We start from the raw sequence: 20,168 nt of genomic DNA, 5'->3' as shown, positions 1-20,168 counted from the left end.
CTGAAAGTTTTGACGTTGATTGGTCCAAGACAGCAGAATTGACATTGACATATATAATTTTCTTTCAACCCGATAAACATTTTACCTGACTAAAATGTTCTGCCTGCTAGGTACGTAAAATTTCCCACTGAAGTAAATCACGGGTCTCGTTGGCTGGCTGGCCGTAAAAAAAAGAGACATAGACAAGACGAACACTTTTTTCTCTACAAAATAAAAACAATATTCGTTTCTTGTCTTCGAACTAATGAAAAATGGCAGAAATGGATTGACATGACAACTTCGACTGCGATTTTCGTATTTTATTTTTGGGTACAATTATTACTGCCTTTGTACTTTTTGGGTGTCCGTTGAGTTACTTTATAAAGTAAAAAACTAAGAAAAGTGTAGTGATAAGGATATAATATGGAACAGTTTTAGTGAAAATGTTGCAACTTCTCGAAAAATAGCTTTGGTATGATAACAAAAGGTATAAAAATTGTGTCTTGTCATGTTGTATTATCTTTTTCATCATTAGTGTAGCATTGAGGCTACAGAGTCATGAACGTTCGATGCAGTGAATATCTGGGTATGTATACGTAACTGTGCAAAATCGGGATTTTTGGGTTTGTGACGTCACGAAGTCTGCGTGACTTATTTACAGTATACATAGGCATTAAAATGTTAATTTGTTTTTACATGTTAGTGTAATATCATCATCTCTCGTCTGGTGCGGATACACTTAACGGCATAGCGGTGGGCCCCCGCTAGGATGGGCGGCGATGTCTGCCCCCTCCGAGAGCGCTACGAGCCCCTCACCGTGTGCATGCACTAATATATCGCTTATGCAATTATTTCATGAGCTAAAACAAAAGTTTCCTGGAGTCCCTGATCATGTTGTGTCCAACACAATCGAATTGTACTGCCACGACAAACAAGCTTGTGAGACCCACCTGCACAAAGAAGTCAAGGCCTCCCTAACACACGCATATCATGCCTCCTCATCGGCAGCAGCGCGACAACTCAATGAGCTTAAACTCAATCCACCTGGCAAATGTCGCAATCAGCCTATAGTCAAGCATGAGATTTCAAAATCATCAGTGGTTAAGTCTGTCATATGCCAAGGTCCTCAGACTGCTGTATTGAGCTCACTCGTTTCTACCAATGATAGTGAAAAGAAGATCAACACTGATGCCAACCAAAATGTGGTTGAAGAAGTAAAAAAACCTGTACTGGAAACTGATAACAACACAACACCAGTAACAGTCATTAATATAGACAACTGTTATGCAAAATACAGTGCTGGATCTCCAAGTGATATAGAATTAACAAATGAGAATGTTAAAGGAGATGATATACCAGTAATTGTTTCACCACAACAGGATAAAGTCGATAACCTGGAACAACCAGAAAGCACAGGTTACAGGATTCTCAAGAGCAACAAAATCAAAAGTAATTTAAATGAAAAGCTAGAAAAGGGGAAAGAAAAGAAAACAGTCAAAAAAGAAGAATCTACACAAATCACACAAGAAAAGTGTATAGAAGAGCCTCAAGAGAAACCTACAGATGTGCCTCAACAAAAACCTATAGAAGTGCCTCAGGAAAGACCAAAACGGCCCAACACGCTAGACTTTATAAAACCAAATCCAGATATTGCATTTAAACAGACATTAAAGGAACCAGAAGTAGAGCCAAATAGAACAGTGTCACCTGTGCCGCCTAAATATGAGAGTCAAACTAGGCAGATGAGTACACCTAACACACAATTTAGGCCTGAGAGAGGATATCCTGTGAACTTGTCGGTCAACGTCAACTGTCATATGGACTTGAGTCGTTTTGATAATCCTTGGTTAGAAGATTACGATAGTCCAAGAGCAATAACTTCGGTGAATTTGACTGTTTGTACACCAACTTCGAGTATGGCGAGTCCCGTGCGAGAGGTGGGCGATGAGGATGGTGGGTTCGAGGGGCACGTGACGGTGACAGTGAGCCCGAGCTCAGCGCGCGCGCCGCGCCGTCGCGCTCCGCCGCCGCCGGCCCCACACGTCCCGCCCGCCCCACACGTCCCGCCCGCCCCACACGCCTCACACGCCTCACACGCCCCGCAACCGCGCATCGACTCACCCCGCCCTTCCAGGGCCGCTCCAGAACCACCGGGGTCTACAAATAGTAAGTTGTTACCAGTTTGCTTTCTCTCTTGCCAGTCAATCAAGTTATGTGCAAAATATCAGGAACATTTAATTATCATTTGTCATAATGTATTTATATAGGAACATTATATTATTATACATCACAATTAAAAATAAAGACAAAAGATAAATAATTTAAAAAATATAAATCTGATTCAACTTCAAGCCAAAGATTACTTTCATTGTTTAAGTAAATTTGTTGATATGTATAAGATATCCCAGTATAAGACATCTAATTGTCTGTCTGGTGACTTGCATTGGCATCTTCAACTAGGAAATAATTTACTTACTACTAATATTATAATATGTCTATGACACATACATATTTTTAAATGACTAACATTTATTGTACTTGCTAGTCTTTGGCAGCGACTTCGCGCGCGTTTCTCACAGACTCAATACTTTTTTCTAAGATTGAAGGTATACTTCTCTGCACTTTGTTAAGAAAAATTGCGAGAAGATCTATTATCATTTTATTACAACAAAACCTTATAAAACAGGGTTTGGGAAAAAATTACCCCACATGTTGGTTGTCGTTTATATTCAATTTTTTGCTCGAATTAAATTCCTCCTGGAAATTTTCCTTGTTGATCAAGAGAATCATATTTCTTTTACCTAAAACTTTTCCTAGAAATAGTAATTTTGTCACATTACTTCTTTATTCACTCTCCACAAATAAAAATACACATTACATATTTCTATCACAATTTTCCAGATCGATCCCACATCGAGCGGCAGAAAGAGAGGCGCGATCGGTTAGCAAAGGCTTTAGAAGAGGAAAAGAGACGTCTAGCTCAGCTGACAAAAGAGACGGAGATACTTGCCGCGCCTCCGCCCGCACCATCGGCAGCGCAGAGCCTCAAGGAATACGTGGAAAGGCTGCGGAGTCAATGTGATACCTTGGCGAAGAGGCTTGAAATGAGAGGCAGTGGTGAGAAATTCTTTTGAAAAATCGTCATTAGATTTCTACTAACCATTGCTGGGTACAGTTCACATGCGATGGCGGTTCTGAATATAGTCTAAAGTAGCGTCTCAATTATGAGTTATAAATGTCAGGGGGTGTTACAACACGGGATGAGAAAGGGTCACAAACTCAAGCAACAATACATGAAGATACAGTCTGTCAAGCAAGGAAGTGAATAATGGATTTTTGACGAACTATATTTTTTTGCCATTGAAATACCAAATATAATGGTCAAGATTGGTTGATAAACATCGGTGTTTATCAACCAATCTTGGGTTCATCAAACAAATCAAACACTCGGGTGTTGCCTGCCAAAAGGAGACAGTGCCCTCATTTTTTTCTTTGCTTTTTGGACAGACTGTAAATTCATTTCAAAGCCGTCATATTCTATTTTATTTGAACTGTACCAGTACCTATCTTGTTATAGTAGAATCGTTCTCGATAGCTCGAATGTCAAGGAAAATGTTTAAAGTTTCGAGATAATGAGTTTTCGACTAAACAAGAATTTGGAGATATTAGAGTTTAACTAATCAAATTTCGGCATAAAAAAAAACAAGTTCTAAGAACATTTATTAAGACAAATTATATACATATGAGTCAAGTATTACGAATTTAGGTTGAAAGATTTAATGATAACAATGTTATTAAATAATTGATAAAAAATCTACCATCTTCTTTTGATTCAAGCCAGTTATCATTTATTTTTTATCAATTATTGACACAGGTGCCCAACAATGATAAAAACAAAACATCCATGTTTCTTGGAAAGTTTAATGAATGTATTCATTCTTTGCACATGTGCAAGTGATGTACAACAGATTAGAAACCCTAAATATTCCTTTTGGATTGTTTAGAGCTATATTCGAGGAATCCCAAGTAAGAAGTAATAATATTTTATGATTTAATTACTTATCGAGTTTGCATTAAGGGAAATAACATTTTGTTAAGAATCTAAATAATTCGAGATACTGCATGTCCAAACACGAACGTGGCATGACATGCTATGCTTATTGACTATGCTGGCTACACACTATCGCCGAAACGAGATGCCGACGCGAATGCATAAACATTGCATAATTTGTTTGAAGATAATCTTTTATTTATCGCAAGTAAAATACGGCAATGTAGGTCGAATTGATACTGCGTGACGATAGTGTATAGTTGACATTGACCCTACCTAATAAAACAAGGCATCTTTACTATTTCAATGTTATGCTACTAGATAGCGTTACTAAGGAAAAAAACAATTTCCCAAGAAAATGCAAGATTTTAGAGAAAACCAACCATTTTAAAAGCTTTTATTATTTTGAAAACTTTGTGTTGTCTTTTTTTAAAATAATAACTTTGTTTTACAACAAATTTGTTTTTATTAATATTAAAAAAATATATTTATGGTCATCATTATTACTAGGTATCTCAAATTTTTCTCCACTTCTCTTTTATTGCCCAATTGATTTGGTTTTTGAGTTATTTCAGTCTTGTCAAAACTGACAAATATTCTGCTTAACCTCCACTAAATCTGTCCAGTCGCTCATTATTTGTCTTTCCCACGTCACTCGTACAATTTTTCCGGGATTAAATGTAAGTAAAATACTCTGCCGGTACTTACGGTACCTACATACCAAATTTCAAGTAAATAGCCGGAGTACATTACTTGACTTTTCTCGGGGACACACACAATTTTCCGGGATTTTTTTTTCAAATTTCGAGTAAGTCGACGGAATAGTTCGTTATTTGACTTCCATTTTGGAATCCCAGCTTTTTCGGGATAAAATACATCAAAAATGTTAAACTGGCATATGAGGTACCTTCAAACAAAATCAAGTAAATGGATCGTGTAGATTTTGCTTGATGCGCGTTCAGACACTTCAGACAGACAAATTTCCAAAGATTCCAAGATTTGACAAGTCCATTCCAGTAAGAATTTCCTAAAAAAATATGCTAGTTTTAACACATATATTGATTTTATATATATTATATTGATTTGCATGTATGTAAAAATCCGTCGGTTTGAATGGAAAAAGTGAAATTTACAGAGATAGTATCGATTTTTTATGACTGGTCGACTTATCTATGATTAAGAAGACTTATTGGTGATTCACTCAGATATTAATGGAGATAGTTATTTGTCCTTATCTGACATAAAGATTAACGGTTTATAACTACATCTAATTTAAAATCTCGTGATAACAACGAAGAAACAAATCACTCTCTTGTTTAATTACTGCTTGTTTAATTACATTCTTATAGAATGAACCTGAAAGTTTATTAGGTACATAAAAACCTTCCTCTTGGATTAAAAAAATCGAAATCCGTTGGTTTTTTTTAGATCTAAGCATAAATAGGGACAGATAGACAGCGAGAAGGGAAATTAATTTGAAATTGAATCGACATTCGAAATCGACGACTTCGATCCCCGGTCGAGTCATTATGGAAAATGATCTTTTTCTGATTGGCCCGGGTATTGGATGTTTATCTATATATGTATTTGTTATAAAATATGGTATCGTGGAGTTAGTATCCCATAACACAAACCTTGAACTTTGGGGATATCTCAATCTGTGTGATTTGTCCTAATATTTATTTATTTATTGAACTTAATAAGTTTATGTAACTGATCTACTAGTTGTGTTTGCGCCCGACTTTTTGGGAAGAAACTGGACGAATACTGGTCGTAAATCAATGTCTGAACTAAGCCAGTTTTTCAGAATATGAGTCATTCGAACAATGCCAGATAAGCTATAATAAACACAAGTCTGGTGGCATAGAAGTTCGACTGATATGACAGGACATTTTCGGTTACGCCTGCTTGAACTAAACCTTCCATATTACATGAATCACACTATAGGGTCATTGACATGGTCTGCAATTGAATTAAATAAAATATATATATGAACTAGCTTTTGCCCGCGGCCTCGCCCGCGTGTTTTTTAATTGTGTGGTAATTCTTAAAGAATTATCGAAATTTTATATGAAAACCACGAATTATGAATAGTATGTTTACCAATTTTCAACTTTTTATTTTGAAATTTTTATTAAGTTCCTTACAATCTTTCAACACCTTTTTGAAGGGGTTGAGGGTAAACTTTCAGAAAAATCTGAAACACGTTTTCGTTAATTGTAAACAACCAAAATCAAAATTTTCAAGTTACTAACTCCAACGGTGTGGAACTTTCATATAAAAGTTTTTCACCCCTTTCACCCCCATCGGGGTAGAAGTTCCAAAAATCCCTTCTTAGTGCTCACCTACACTAACCAGGGAATCTACATGCCAAATTTCAGCTTCCTAGGCCGAGTAGTTTCGGCTGTACGTTATCTGTCAGTCAGTCACTTCACGCAAGAGTTTTATATATATGTATATATAGATAGATAAGTTATAAGTAGCACGTACAGTTATTTGTCGCATGCGTGATTTTCCAACCTATCTCTGTCCTGCTTCGTATTTCTAAAGAAATATGTATGCAAAATTTCAAGATTAGTTGAATAGATGAGGTAACAACTAAATAAGCATACTTTCTCATTTAAAATATTAATTAGGACAGTTAGAACTATTTAAGGGCTTTGTCCAGCAGTGGGACACAAAATAGGCTTTAAAAAGTGGTACAGCCTGTCTGTAAAGAGTAGAAAATATTATGAGGGTTTTCTGTCCTCTTGACCTTTAAGCCGCGGCAATGAGGGCCAATTTGCAATTAATTTGGGCAGCTTGATGTGCTTGATTGACTGTACAGATCTTATATTATTCTAATATTCAACTATTTTCATCCACCCATCCTATTCACCCGCATGAATTTATCTAAAGTAGTTCTTTCCTAAATCACTCTGTCCATTCATGAAAACTACGCGAAAATCAGTTCAGTACTAATTTTAGACTTTTCCTTGCATAATATCCCTTCGATCCAGGAGATATATAAAAAAATTGAACAACATAAGGAACGCAGTCAGATTGGGCCGCGCGGGAATTGATAGGATGTGGTCTAAGTGCAACTATTCAGTACTGGTTAGCAAAGCAACAAACATTGCGTCTGACGTTTCAATGAAGTTGCAATGCAAATAAAATATGCTAAAGAGTACCCTATTCTAAATTATTTATAATATTTAATAATATCATTAAAAAAAACAACGTAACATGTAAATATTATATATTTATAAATTATAAACACACATAATGATAATTAAAATTCTTAATTTAATTCTGTAGATTTTATATATGTATAGTATATATAAAATCTACAGAATTAAATTAAGAATTTTAATTTAATTCTGTAGACAAACGCAAAACCTCCTAAAAGGCTACTTGGGTACATCAAAACAAGCAACTTTAATTCTACGACTCTACGTTATTCGTAGTAATTTTTTTTTTTCATATAAAAAAATACAATCTAATTTGCGACACACTCTTTCTACACATCTTAACTCTATGTAATAGCCAAGCAACACGAGACAGTACAGTAGCGTTATGTAGCGGAATCAAACATAGAGTTAACGTTTTATAGAAACGACATGTATTTATTACCTTTAGACAAAAGTCGTAGAACAAAAGATGTTTAGTCTCTATGTACCTTATGCGCCTTTAGCAGGTTATCTGTTAGATACCAGTAACAATTGTTGAACCAAATAAATAAAAATATATACCATCCATTATCCCACACAGGCTTGAAGCTTACTGTAAACTATTCAATATTGTTTATCTATTTATTTAAAACATGAAAGAGGGGATATTAAATTAGTCATTACTGTTTATGATTTACGTGACTTAATCTACTTAAAGATTGTGAATATGTCCAATCATTTTAGATCATTAGTTGTGATGGTTATCGCGGACATGATTCATTGGTCATTTTGTAGAATTATAGAATTTCTAAATAATGTAATTAGAGACAGTACCACGAAAGAAGGCCAGTGGTAATATGAGGAACTATCAATAACAGATAGGCCACATTGTTTTTTGCAGCTACAGTACCGCCACGTCTGCGGTACTTCTACATCAATGTATCTATAATGTAATTAGATGGAACAGGCCATTAGTTTACATATTTGTAATGTTCGGAACTAATTAACGCCATATATAGCATGATATACAACGTAAACTCTATAAGGTAATATCCTTATGTGATCTACAATGAGGAAGGCATTAAACATTTACAAGCATTTAAATATCGAGTAGCTAGTATGTCTAACTAGCTGTTGCCCGCAGTTCTACCTGCGGCCACCTATACCTCGGCTAACTGTGTCCATTTCGTCAAAATCGGCCTAGCGGTTTAGCCGTGAAAACATGACTTTTCGCAATTATAGTATTACTATGGATTCTCATAAGGCAGCGCAATGTGCGTCGCTAAGGTGCTCCCCAATAGTTCTTATCTCTTACTCTTTCTCGCGGATGTTTGCGGATGGATGTAAATTGCTTGTCAGGGGCTGTTTGCGGTTTTGCAAGAATGACGAATGTGAGTCGACTTGCTTGTATTAAACATACAATCATGTCTTAATGTGATATTGTTACAAGATTTGATTCTACCCCTTAAAACATCATTATTAAGTTTGAATATTCGGCTGTGATTTTACAACCAAACGCCTGTCTGAAGTCAACCCTAGAGGATATGGAGTGGTCCTATTCTAGGGCGGAAACACAGGCCGCCAGAAATTATCCTTGATTCATCTCCTTTTTGATTACCCATCCAATTACCAACTATCATATTCACACTAGTTGAAAGTCAGTAAATATCGATGATGTCAGCTCAAGATGGAACCCTTTATTTTCCAGATGTGGAAGAGCCAGACAACTTCTACAGCAACATCTATACAGGACAACGGCCGTCAGCATATTGGCAGTGCCATATGTGCACCTTCAGAAACTTCCCACTTCTGAACCGGTGTGAGGAATGCGACATGCCCCGGATATACGTAGGTACGTCCCTCCCCCAGGACCCCTTCCAGCGGGAAGGCTCCGGAAGGTCCTTCCAGAGAGAAGGCTCCGTTAATTCCAGACAAAGTGACTCTTACCTGGTAGAAAACTGCCGGGCCATATCCCAACTTAACGTTTGAAGTTCCTCTGTTGTGAAAAGTGCTTTTTTTGAGACTGATTTTTGAACTGTGTTGTGCTTCTAACCTAAGCATGGCGGCATGCCTTACTTTTGAAAATGCCAACAAATTTATGGACCATTTTTGTTGGAATTTTCTGAACATCGGAAAGTGTTTTATATTGTGATCTGTACGAATTTTTCATTGGACTTGCATGTGTGTTGGTCTTCACCAATCTACATTTGAGAATGTAATCAGAGGCAAGGAACTCAGGCCACTAAATTGTGACACATTTTATGTACGTTGCGATGTAAGAAGTCCCTGTATTATCGGTGACAGAAATGTAATGGTGGCTCGAAGATTTTGCCTCTTTTATTAACTACTTATATCCCATGTTTTAAGTCAAAATTTTGCAGTGGTAGAAAGTGTTCAATAATTGAGAACTATGTTGTTGTAGGTATATGTTATATAAAAAATTACCTACTATATTTTATAGTTATAAATTTCACAAAAAATGTCGTACTTAATCCTAACTAATATTATAAATGTGAAAGTAAGTATGTTTGTTAGAAAGTTCTTGTGAGAAATTTAAGCGAGCAAAGCCGCGGGTAAAAGCTAGTGCAACAATAAATCTAAGAGTTATTGAACAACTGCTACAGAATCATCCTGTATATGTGACTCGTGCGTTTTATAGGCTATTTAAACTTACGTTATATCATTGAGATTTTAAATAAGTATTGTTAGCGGTAAATGTAAAAATGTATTTATTGTTTTAAATTTATTTAAGGTCTCAGCTGACACTTTGCATTTAGGGTCGGCGATCACTGAACAAATTATTTATGCCCTTTTTTGGGAAAACGTTAGAGGCTAAATTATTTTATATTAGACGTTAAAGTATGTGGTAAATTATATAATTTCTGTCACAAAATCTTTGACAAAATAGAAAGTTTCAGCTATTTTAATAAATAAAATACACAAAATCTTCGTCGATGACACCCGTATTACAAAGTATAAAGTTTCAGTTGTTAAATGAAAAAAATGGTTTATGAATCAACTAACGGCCTAACACGGCTTCACTCGCGTTAAACCATAGTTGGGATGATATACTTTTCATTCCAAGATATATAAATATCATTCATCGAAATTATAAGAGATTATATTATAGAGATTATAGAAGAGATTTACGCCAAACATTTAAATAAATTTTGATAGTAGATATATATGTTTCATCGAAATCCGTCCAATAGTTTTTGCTTGAAAAATAAACGTACTTCCATCTAAACACGTTAACGTTTATAATATTAGTTAGATCTCCTGATTGCTGATCCTAAATGTATAATAAGCTAGGTACCTTTAGGCAATCCTACATCACTCGTTGACTGGTCATACACGGCATCACAAGATCTCAAACTAAAGACTAATTGCGCCTTGCCAAAAATATATCTTTTTTTTTTTTCAAATTTATTTATTGCCGGATTAGGGCCCCGTTAACTGTTGATTGCTCAATTCTGCTCATCAAAGTGTTCTATATACGTATTGTTATCTCAAATATTATATAAGACTAGGTCCGCCACGCAGCTTCGCTCCTGTAATTTCTCATTAGTATAGCTATCACAAAAAGATTGTTTCAAATAGGACCAGTCGTTTCAGAGATTACCGTGTTTATACAAACATACAAACTCTTCAGCTTTATTATTTTAGCATAATTTCAAGAAATACTTATATATGTGCTTCACAAGTTTTTTGATCACAAGTTTACCACAGGGATACATTTAAGATAATAATTTTAATTATTTGAAAACTTTCTTAGATATACATTACTTTGAGCCATTGAACAGAAGTCAGGTTAATTATTGTAGTTCTATAAAAACCCAAGCGTGGTTATAATAGTTATATTCCACTTCGCGGATCTAATAAAAATAGTATTTAATTCATAATATTTATAAATTCTTAATTACATCACAAATTGAGTATAGTTTTCATATTCTTCGTTATTTCTTAAAATTGCCATTAAGTTACTTAGTATGTACTTAATATACGATTAGAATGTGTATTTTATTGGTTAAATTTCCAGAATTAAAAATATACTATATAAATAAAACATATATGTATTAAATAAGATAATATGAAATTGTTTAGGCAACCGTGTGATTATCGAATTTAACTGTGATAGGCTGGGCCTTGATTTCGTTATAATTTGACTTATCATTCATATTTGATAGGAAATTATAATATACATGTATTACGTCCATAGTATTAAGTAAATTTATTACGATACAGATTCAGTTTAACGCACAAGTTTTGCATCACAATAGAAAAACATGATATAGATACTTTGTCAACTTTAGAACGCACATAATTTTGGCACCAAAGAGACCTTAAAATTTTTGGTAGCTAATGGGGAAGCTAGCTAGCTTCGTTTGTGGGATAGAGTGGAGTTTACAGTGCATTATGTTTAATATTTTAGAGTATGCCATTATTATTAATACAAACTCCAAAATTAATATATTTATTGATACTATTCTATGGCCTAAGTCGATTTACATCTTCCTTTTTCGTCAGCATAGTTAGGGCTGGTTAATTATGTGTCGATCGGACTCTGGCTCGAAACCGGATTGTTTTATATCACGTTTATTTTTATTCGTACAGTCCACCGGATTTCAAGTTAACCTACATGGATCTTTATGCAGCGACGAATTTGAAATTGATTTGGGTAACTTGATGTGCTGTTGACTGCACATGCTCCGTTCCACCTGTACCTGGTCGTTTAATACGGGCATGATATTTTTTTAATGAAAATCAGTATTTATACGTGAACACAGAAAGCACTAGGTATAAAGTATAAACTTTATAAACAGACGTATCGTACACAAACTTTAATAATTTTTAAAATATTGTTAAAACACACACAACTATCATTTTTTTTTACTCTCCTTCAACAACCCGGCCATATATTTAGATATTATTCGTAAGGTCCGTGTTACATAGGGAATTTTTTGACACATTCAATCTGTCCAATTGCACCACAGATTCCGGAAACAGCAGCTTCTTTTAAGACTTTATTGTCCATATTAAATTTAGCTACTTAGTATATGTTGATTTTGTAATAATTATACAATAAAATCCTGCTCCAAACACAGCTCTAAGCTCTACTTTATGTGACCAGTTCTATTTTATTTTAGCTCTTATTCCATAGGACAGTCATTTGATAATCATGTAAACATTGAATGCGCTGTAATATCCACTTGAACCGCATCCGGTTATATCATTGTATAAAAACAAAATTGTTAAATGGTCAAGTTAGTCAAATTTTAGATAAGAGATGAATTGTGATTGATTTAATTTTATGTATATCTGAGATTCAATAAATCGTTATTTTAAAGTTATATTCTATTTTTTGTATGTTTTCTTCCTATCCCTAACCAGTTTTGATTTGAGGTAAGTTTTGTTTTGCTCCTATTAATCCCGTAACAAGTTGTTGTATCAAACGAATGCTGTGTTATAATTTCGTCATTTTTACGTGTTTCGTGATTTTAATTCATTTTATTTCTGCGCAGTTCGGGATGGAATTACTGTGCGTGTAATGCCGGGTCGACGGAGTAAGTATATCAATATTAATTGAAAAAGAGAAGGTTTGACCGGATTCAATGAGTTAATTGGCAATAAAATTGGCGATAATCAATTCAAAATTTTCCTTTCAGATATATCTCGATCGTGGGTGTTATGAGATGCCCGGCATCGAACGTGATTGTAATCTTAGTTTTCCATTGGTTTTTACACGTGACGCTGCGTGGGCAAATATACTCACTGAGTAGATAAATGCCAAATGAACTAAGAGAAAAAGTCACTCTACTCGCCCTATCACTATTGTAATTTTATGTAAAGAACGAGTCAAGAGGCTATTTCACTTCTCTAGTAATTTTTGGTATGCATATTCTAAGATTTACAATATAACAGAATAACTTATTTTGAGAAAAAACTCACACGTAGCGATGCGCGTAAAGACACGTTGAAGAACAAGCTATAACATAGCTTAACTATCTTAAGTGCAGTAGTATGATTTGATCAAGCAATCTGTGATATTCGCATTTGGTAATTAGAATTATTAAGTCTGATTTTATGTGTTGTTAATGTTCTATAATTGTACACATTCCAAAAAAACTGATAATCGATTTATTTTTGAATATTGCGTTCTGTTTCCTATTCTCACTGAGTGCTGTACCAAATGCGGATAACTTTCAGTTATTTACATTTCTACGCTGCTGCACTTAAGGTGGATAGGAAAATAAATATATATTATTATTTAATTATAATCGAAACTAAAAATAATAGTTACCGTCTAGAAGTAAGGCCAGAAATCAAAAGCAGTTTAATTGTAAAGAAAAATAAATAATTCTGAAATCGCACTATTGTTGTGTGTCTTCTATTTCTGCATATCGAACGAAAATTTGCTGATACCTAAGTGAATCTAATGATGTTGAAGTAGGTAAATCACGTAAGTTTCAAAAAGTACAAACAAATTAAAATATAGTAAGTACATACATAAATTTTTAAGCAATCAGCTATTTTTCAAATTTCCTAAGCATATAGGGTGATGAAAGCAAGTTTGCAAAATCGAAATTTTAAATTATTTATACTTATACTTATTTACATACTATTGTGTCGTATAAACATATTAAAATATGCTACGACACGAAAATTTTATATTACTTTCTTGTAATGTCATAACATCATTAGTGTACAAAAAATAATTATGTAGAAAATCTGATTCGCCGCATTTATTCGATACCATTTTAATGAAAAATATATCACTCAACTCGACACTGACAGAGTCAGTAGGTAAACTGAATTTTATAACGACCGAATGATAAATAATATAATATTGTATTTTATCTAAAAATATTTACAATGTACCATATGTTGCAGCTAATCCTCGAAGTGCGGCTACATCTTGATTTAGCTGGTTAGACCTAGTTGCTGCCGATCTCAGTCGAATACCTACCTATGTTAGGTATTAGTGTTCTTGTCGGGTCAAAAAAGCGGGTTCACACTATTTCTATCGATCAACATAATTTTATATTACGGCACCAAGATCTAGCCGGGATGATAAAGGTTTAGCCGAAGATAAGCACGATACACTTAAACCTTAACCGACCAAGCACTTTGAGGTACAGCCAAACATGCCATAATCTTATTTAATTATTTCTTATGGCCATAAAATATTTTGCTAAAAAAGAAATCGAAACTCCGTTTACAAGTTGTTTTAAGCGTTATACATATACATACCCTCAAAAATCAAATGATATCATTTCGAAAAACATGAATTTCTGAATAGTATATTTGTATGGACCGTATCGTCGTATATCATTTACACAAAATTATTAGGAACAAATTGAATAGAAAATTTTACTAAACTTAAAAATAAAACAGCCCAACAAAGGCGCCCAAAAGGCCGGCAGCATAGCCAATTTGTACTGCAGGCCCTGGCCAATGAAGAAAAAAATCGAAAAAGCATTCTTACTTTACTATATTGTTGTAAAACATTTATTTTATAAACCAGTATACTAATGTAATGTAACCTACTTATAAAGTATTCGACAGCTTCAAAAAATCATAGTAATAACCGTAAAATACAAAATGGCTTTTTAAATATTATTACGAAGCCGTGCATGGAATCTAGATTTCTTGTATCCCATTTCTGACTTCTGACAAAACTCAACGGTCCCCAATGAAAATAAGTACACAAATATATGTCTGGCTGCATAGTTACCAGGAAAACTAGTAATCAACACGATATTCATGTATAGTGACCAGCTGTTCACAAACTTTTTAAAGATGAAACTATTGGAAAGCTAACCATTTGTCGGAGCCTTAAAATAAAACTTATTCTGAATGGAATTAAAGCGCTGTAATCAGAATCGAATCAATATCGTTCATATTTTACTTTCAATAACTTTGAAAAATTAATTAACTTAACCATATGACCAATAATTTTGTGGAGCCTCAACAGATGGTTTGCTTTTGAGAACATAACTGCTGGACTAAACTATTAACATATTTCTTTAAAATTAGTAATAGGGTAAATGAGAAGGTCAGAAAATTGTAAAAAATACGAATGCTCTAGATAAAATAAGACATCTAGATCATTGGTACAGGGCTCTGCCTTAAACAGTACAGACATATCACAAATATAGGCATCTAAGTAAAATGTTAAGTAAATCCTGTAGCGTAATAAGGCTTTTTATCTAAAAACATAGGTATACCTACTTTTGAAATTTTCGCAAAATCTAAATTATTTGTAAAGTTAGGCACTTATTATGACTGTATTATGATGTCTTTATAAATAAATGAAAATCAGGTGTATTATGCAATAATAAAAAAAAACAATTTTAAATCCAATTTTATTTCCAAAACTGAAATCACTTATATCTATCAGGTATTTATATACTTTCAAATATTCTCATGTTAGATATTCGTAAATGCAAACTAAAATATTTTTGCTGTTAAAGGTCTTTATTGAAATAAACTTAAAAGCACATTTTCAAACGAATCACGTAAAAAATGTGCTATATCGAGGGCTTTCATATGGAAAATACTCAACAGGATCGTAAGGTATCCTTTGCCTATATCTGAGGCAATCTAGTTTTTATTGAAATTCACTCTTGAGTTCCCCAACTATTATAAAATTGTGTATTGATATTGACTCAAATTAACTAAATCAATACCACTTATATTTTATTTTGCAAGCATTATAGATTTTTACATATCTATTTTTGGGCAAAACAAAAACTTGATCTGTGAATATGTTTTTCATATTTTTTTAAAACACGATATCAATGAACAAAACACTGTGATTTCTAGTCGAAGCTCATAACTTCCTTATTGTATGTATTAAGTAATAAGCATTTCTATATATGAAACTTGTGCTCACTATGTCACATACAACTTACGATTTATAGAGAATTTTTTTATTAATTCATCAAATTGTTGTATTTTTTAAATTCATGGAAAAAAATTTGGATTATTTTATGTAGTTATTTCCTTACTCTGGTGATTTTTTTTTTGTATGAGCTATAATACAAAGACAATGGAAATTTAAATTCTCCAGGTCCATAAAAGATTTACATAACTTTCCCACCTCTTATCCAGTTGTGGATACCGTGGCAACGACCAAGTTCCCGATTCGGCTATTCTATGCACCATATATTACATTATATCTTAGGACTTGGTAAATCCAGATTTAACAGTGAAAATTTTTAATTTTTGTGTTTTGTTTCTATTCATGTAAGTTGTTTGCGACTATTGTAAATATATTACACAGTAATTATGAACAATGCCTTTTTTATTTGAATCAAAATTATACAATATACTGGTGCAAGTTAAATTAATGAATAACATAACTCAATTGTTGCACTTATAATCTTATTTGTACAATTTTGTATTCAATGCTTTTATAGTTGGTATCCATTATTGTAAAAAATGTGGTATGTAATATTTTTATTTAATCAGCACATTTATCAAAATAAACTTGTTACTGAAATTTGTTGAAATTTATTTGTTTTAATCAAAATTTTTTCAGTGACATTATGGACATGAAACTAACAACCCAACATTATGGCTACAGACAATGCATGCCACATTATTTGGAAAATAATTCTCAAAAATCAAGCTATATCTCATAGGTTTCGAAACAACATTATATTCTAAATATAAAATACATATTTAATTTTTACCTAAAATAATTAAATATCTACAATGTTCACCCACTTTTCTACCTGTTCTAACACTACAACGTTCAACTTCACTGTACACCCACCACTCTTATATTGCAGTTCCTCTTTCTAGATTTTGTTTGATCTCAGCTGTATGTTCACCATAGAATCTCTCCAACTTCTTGTTAAACTTAGCGTTCCTCTCATTGATGTAGTCAATATCAGCATCATCATTGTGGATACGTCTGCGGGAATACTTGGCACGCTTAGCTATCTGCCCCTCTAAATCATTCACCATTTTATCCACAGCCTCCTTGCGATCTTGGTGCATACCGTGAATTATAACATTAGGCCCACCATAGAAAGCATCGCCATATTTCTGTTTTTGTTTTTCATATTGCTCCATATCTGCAGATGGCATGTTTTTTACCAGTCTGTTATACTGACGTACTGTTGCTTGTTCGTATGTCGAGAATCCTTGGTCTGGGTTCTTTTTCTTCTTTTTACGTTCAAGTCTTTCAGCTTCTGTTGCAGATATATTAAGGAGTTTCACTCTATCATAGTTTTTCCCTTCTTGTTCTGCTTCTTCGCGTTTCTTTTGATCGTCAACTAGCCATTCAGCTTGGCGACGTTTAGCTTCGTAATTAGGAGGCAGCTTGTTCCTGGCTTCCTCGGCGACGACCTCCTGATGATTGTGTGTCCTGGCCTCGTTTCTGGCTGAATGTAAAGAGCGCAATCTCTTCATACGTTCAGCTTGTTTTTCGGCAAATGTCATCTCTTCGGCTGCTGGAGTATTTTCTGATGTGCTACTCATTTTGCAATATTGTATTACAGCAATTTAAGCAATATAATCACAGCACAGGAGTAGAGATACCAACCTATTTATTGTTATTGTAATTATTCTTCAGTTCACTATTTCTAAATTAACACGCACGATGACATAATGACAATGACACAAGCAAACAAAAACAACATGCCCATAGACATTGATTTAGAAGGGCCCCGTAGTAGATCTTCTGTACCACGGATGGATTTAATAAGTACTTCGTACCACGGAGTACCTACTAATAGGGAGTTTTAATGCACATTTATCGCGCCAGAGTACAGCACTGTATGTTAGATACACAAGAGGTATGCCGCCTTTTACTGTCGGTTAAAACGTTTATTTTAGAGTACTTTATTAATCCTTTCATTATGAAACTATTCGTTTGTGAAAATATACAACAATGTAACATTTTCGGGTGCCGAAATATTGGGAAACATCGTTTTCCAAAAGATAAAAAACTTCAAAACTATGGAAAGCTCGTCGGGCTCTATACCGTTGTTTTTTTAAGTGTCATGGCTCCATCGTTCGGCAAAAGGATGGTTTGCCAACGTCAAGGTAGAGATTGACTATGATCTATTCTCTAAGAGATTGACACTTAATAGAAAATTAAAAATATAGCAGCTGCCAAACGCAGACCAAGAAGACGTTGACAGTGACGGACGTTCACAACTGAATGAAGTGAAGTGAGTCAAAAACAGTTAAGTGGTGTATTTTGACGGTGTCGGTTGTGTGGAAAGTTGTGTGCGCAAGTACTTTTTAAATAACTCCCAAGTGATACACAAGTTCACGATGTCGGATGAAATCGGAGAGAATGGAACAGCTAACGGAGACGTGCCAGAGATCGAGCTCATCATTAAGGTACAGATAACTTTACACGTGTTAGCGAAAGATTAGCTTACGGCGATCACCACGGCACGCGTACCGTGGCTGGCCTTCACAGAGATAGAAGCCTCAAGAGGTGGCAAATGTGATAAATATATGCCTATTTACGTTGTAGAAATATAAGTTTCGCATAAAGTGGCAAAATGAATACGTACTAGCTATTCGGAGTAGTTTAGGTAGGTACCTATCTAACGTCGGCTGCAGTCATCTGTAAATTGCATGGTATTGTCGTGCGCCAGTCGTATGCATGAAAGTATATTATTACTGCACTTATAATGCGCGTTATCTAGGTCACCTGCAACTCTGTTTTGTTGTTTGTGTAGTACTAGAGATTTTACTCAACATGTTTTAAGTATTTATTTGAAGTGACTTTAGCAGTTCATAATATTTCCTCTCACAGTATATTTATTTTGTGAATCATTGCTCACAAACATAAAAAGTTACAATTGATTGAACACAATTTGATAGCAACCCAAAAACAAAGTAAAACAATTATAGGACTATCTTTTCATTCTGAGTATTTGTAAACATGATGAGAGAAGTTTTAAATTGATTTCAATACCTTATATTGCTTTATTGTACTCTATCTCAACTAGTGTGGATTCAAAATAAAAACAAATGTCACATCTCTATACTTTACAGGGTAGACAGAGTTGCAAAAATTAGAACACTGGAAATAATACTACAAAATTCCTCATTTTCAAAATAGCTGATAATAAAGCATAAGAGTATGTTTTTAAAATTATATGTTTGTGCAAATTTATGGAACAACAGGGCATCATAACAAAGCTACAAAAAGGTATCAGCAATTTGTAAAAGTTATAATAAATAATTTTTGTATACAATAGCTCAATCATCTATTGGTATAATCCCTTCTGAGGCTTGCACTGGTGCCCCCAACCAGAAAATATTAATCATATTACATGCTCTTTCCTATTCCTATAAGACTGGACAGGACAGTAAGACACATTGCATTTAAAGAGAGGACCCAACAGTGGGTTAGTAACACCCAATAGAGGCTGAAAGTGATGAATGATGATGATGCTATAATATTCAGAATCCCACTGGGGGAATACCTCTGGGCACAGCTAGGTATATGGTATTGAATTGTTATTGAATTCTGACTAAGTTATTATAGCGTGATTGATAAGTGTAACATATAATAGTAACTTTGTCGACAGGAAACATAAGTGATAACATGTAACTACAAAATTCATGAATTTATGTTAAACTACCTAAAAATATTAGCAATCTTGGATAATGTACTATCCTAATGGTGAAAGAATTTTTGAAATCGGTTCGATAGTTTTGGAGATTACCCGCCTCAAACATACAAACTCACAAACGCTTACCTCTTTATAATAATAGTATAGATATGTATTCTGTTCTGTTGTATGTAAGTACATTGAGTAAGGTACATATATTTTCAGATGCAACATATTGTTTGAATTCAAAGTATTTTGTTAAAACTATTACTGAACTAGTCGCCAATCCCAGCATTGCTTAGGCAAAACCATACTTATACACCTAACCTTCATCAGGAATCACACTGTCTATTGGTGGATGGTGGATGGTATTGAAAACAGTACAAAAATCTGTCTGGT

General features: G+C 34.0%; 3 protein-coding genes across 5 annotated transcripts in view; 2 read left to right on the top strand and 1 right to left on the bottom strand.

Moving 5' to 3' along the window:
* Nucleotides 1-175: 175 nt before the first annotated feature.
* Nucleotides 176-16,694, top strand: LOC128675253 (uncharacterized). Of its 2 annotated transcripts, XM_053754548.1 has the most exons (6): nt 176-565; nt 683-2,145; nt 2,881-3,096; nt 8,888-9,031; nt 12,702-12,743; nt 12,846-16,694. In XM_053754548.1, exons 2-6 carry the CDS (start codon nt 759-761, stop codon nt 12,869-12,871), a joined length of 1,815 nt encoding a protein of 604 aa, XP_053610523.1. In that variant the 5' UTR covers nt 176-565; nt 683-758; the 3' UTR covers nt 12,872-16,694. The 2 variants fall into 2 exon arrangements, with proteins under 2 accessions (XP_053610523.1, XP_053610522.1); XM_053754547.1 differs by lacking the exons at nt 12,702-12,743; nt 12,846-16,694 and having other exon boundaries at nt 177-565; nt 8,888-12,530.
* On the bottom strand, nt 15,529-18,345 carry LOC128675257 (uncharacterized protein). Its single transcript, XM_053754554.1, has one exon. It carries the CDS (start codon nt 17,668-17,670, stop codon nt 16,966-16,968), a length of 705 nt encoding a protein of 234 aa, XP_053610529.1. The 5' UTR covers nt 17,671-18,345; the 3' UTR covers nt 15,529-16,965.
* A 22-nt stretch (nt 18,346-18,367) lies between these two features.
* Nucleotides 18,368-20,168, top strand: part of Clic (Chloride intracellular channel) — a 37,784-nt gene continuing 35,983 nt past the window's right edge. For both annotated transcript variants that reach the window (XM_053754553.2, XM_053754551.2), the window contains exon 1: nt 18,368-18,540. In XM_053754553.2, coding sequence (XP_053610528.1) covers nt 18,472-18,540 — 69 coding nt within the window. In that variant the 5' untranslated portion in view covers nt 18,368-18,471. The remainder of the gene's footprint in view (nt 18,541-20,168) is intronic.

This window comes from Plodia interpunctella, chromosome 14, assembly GCF_027563975.2.
Source record: "Plodia interpunctella isolate USDA-ARS_2022_Savannah chromosome 14, ilPloInte3.2, whole genome shotgun sequence".
Lineage (NCBI taxonomy): Eukaryota > Metazoa > Arthropoda > Insecta > Lepidoptera > Pyralidae > Plodia > Plodia interpunctella.
This window is presented reverse-complemented; position numbering and strand designations above follow the sequence as displayed.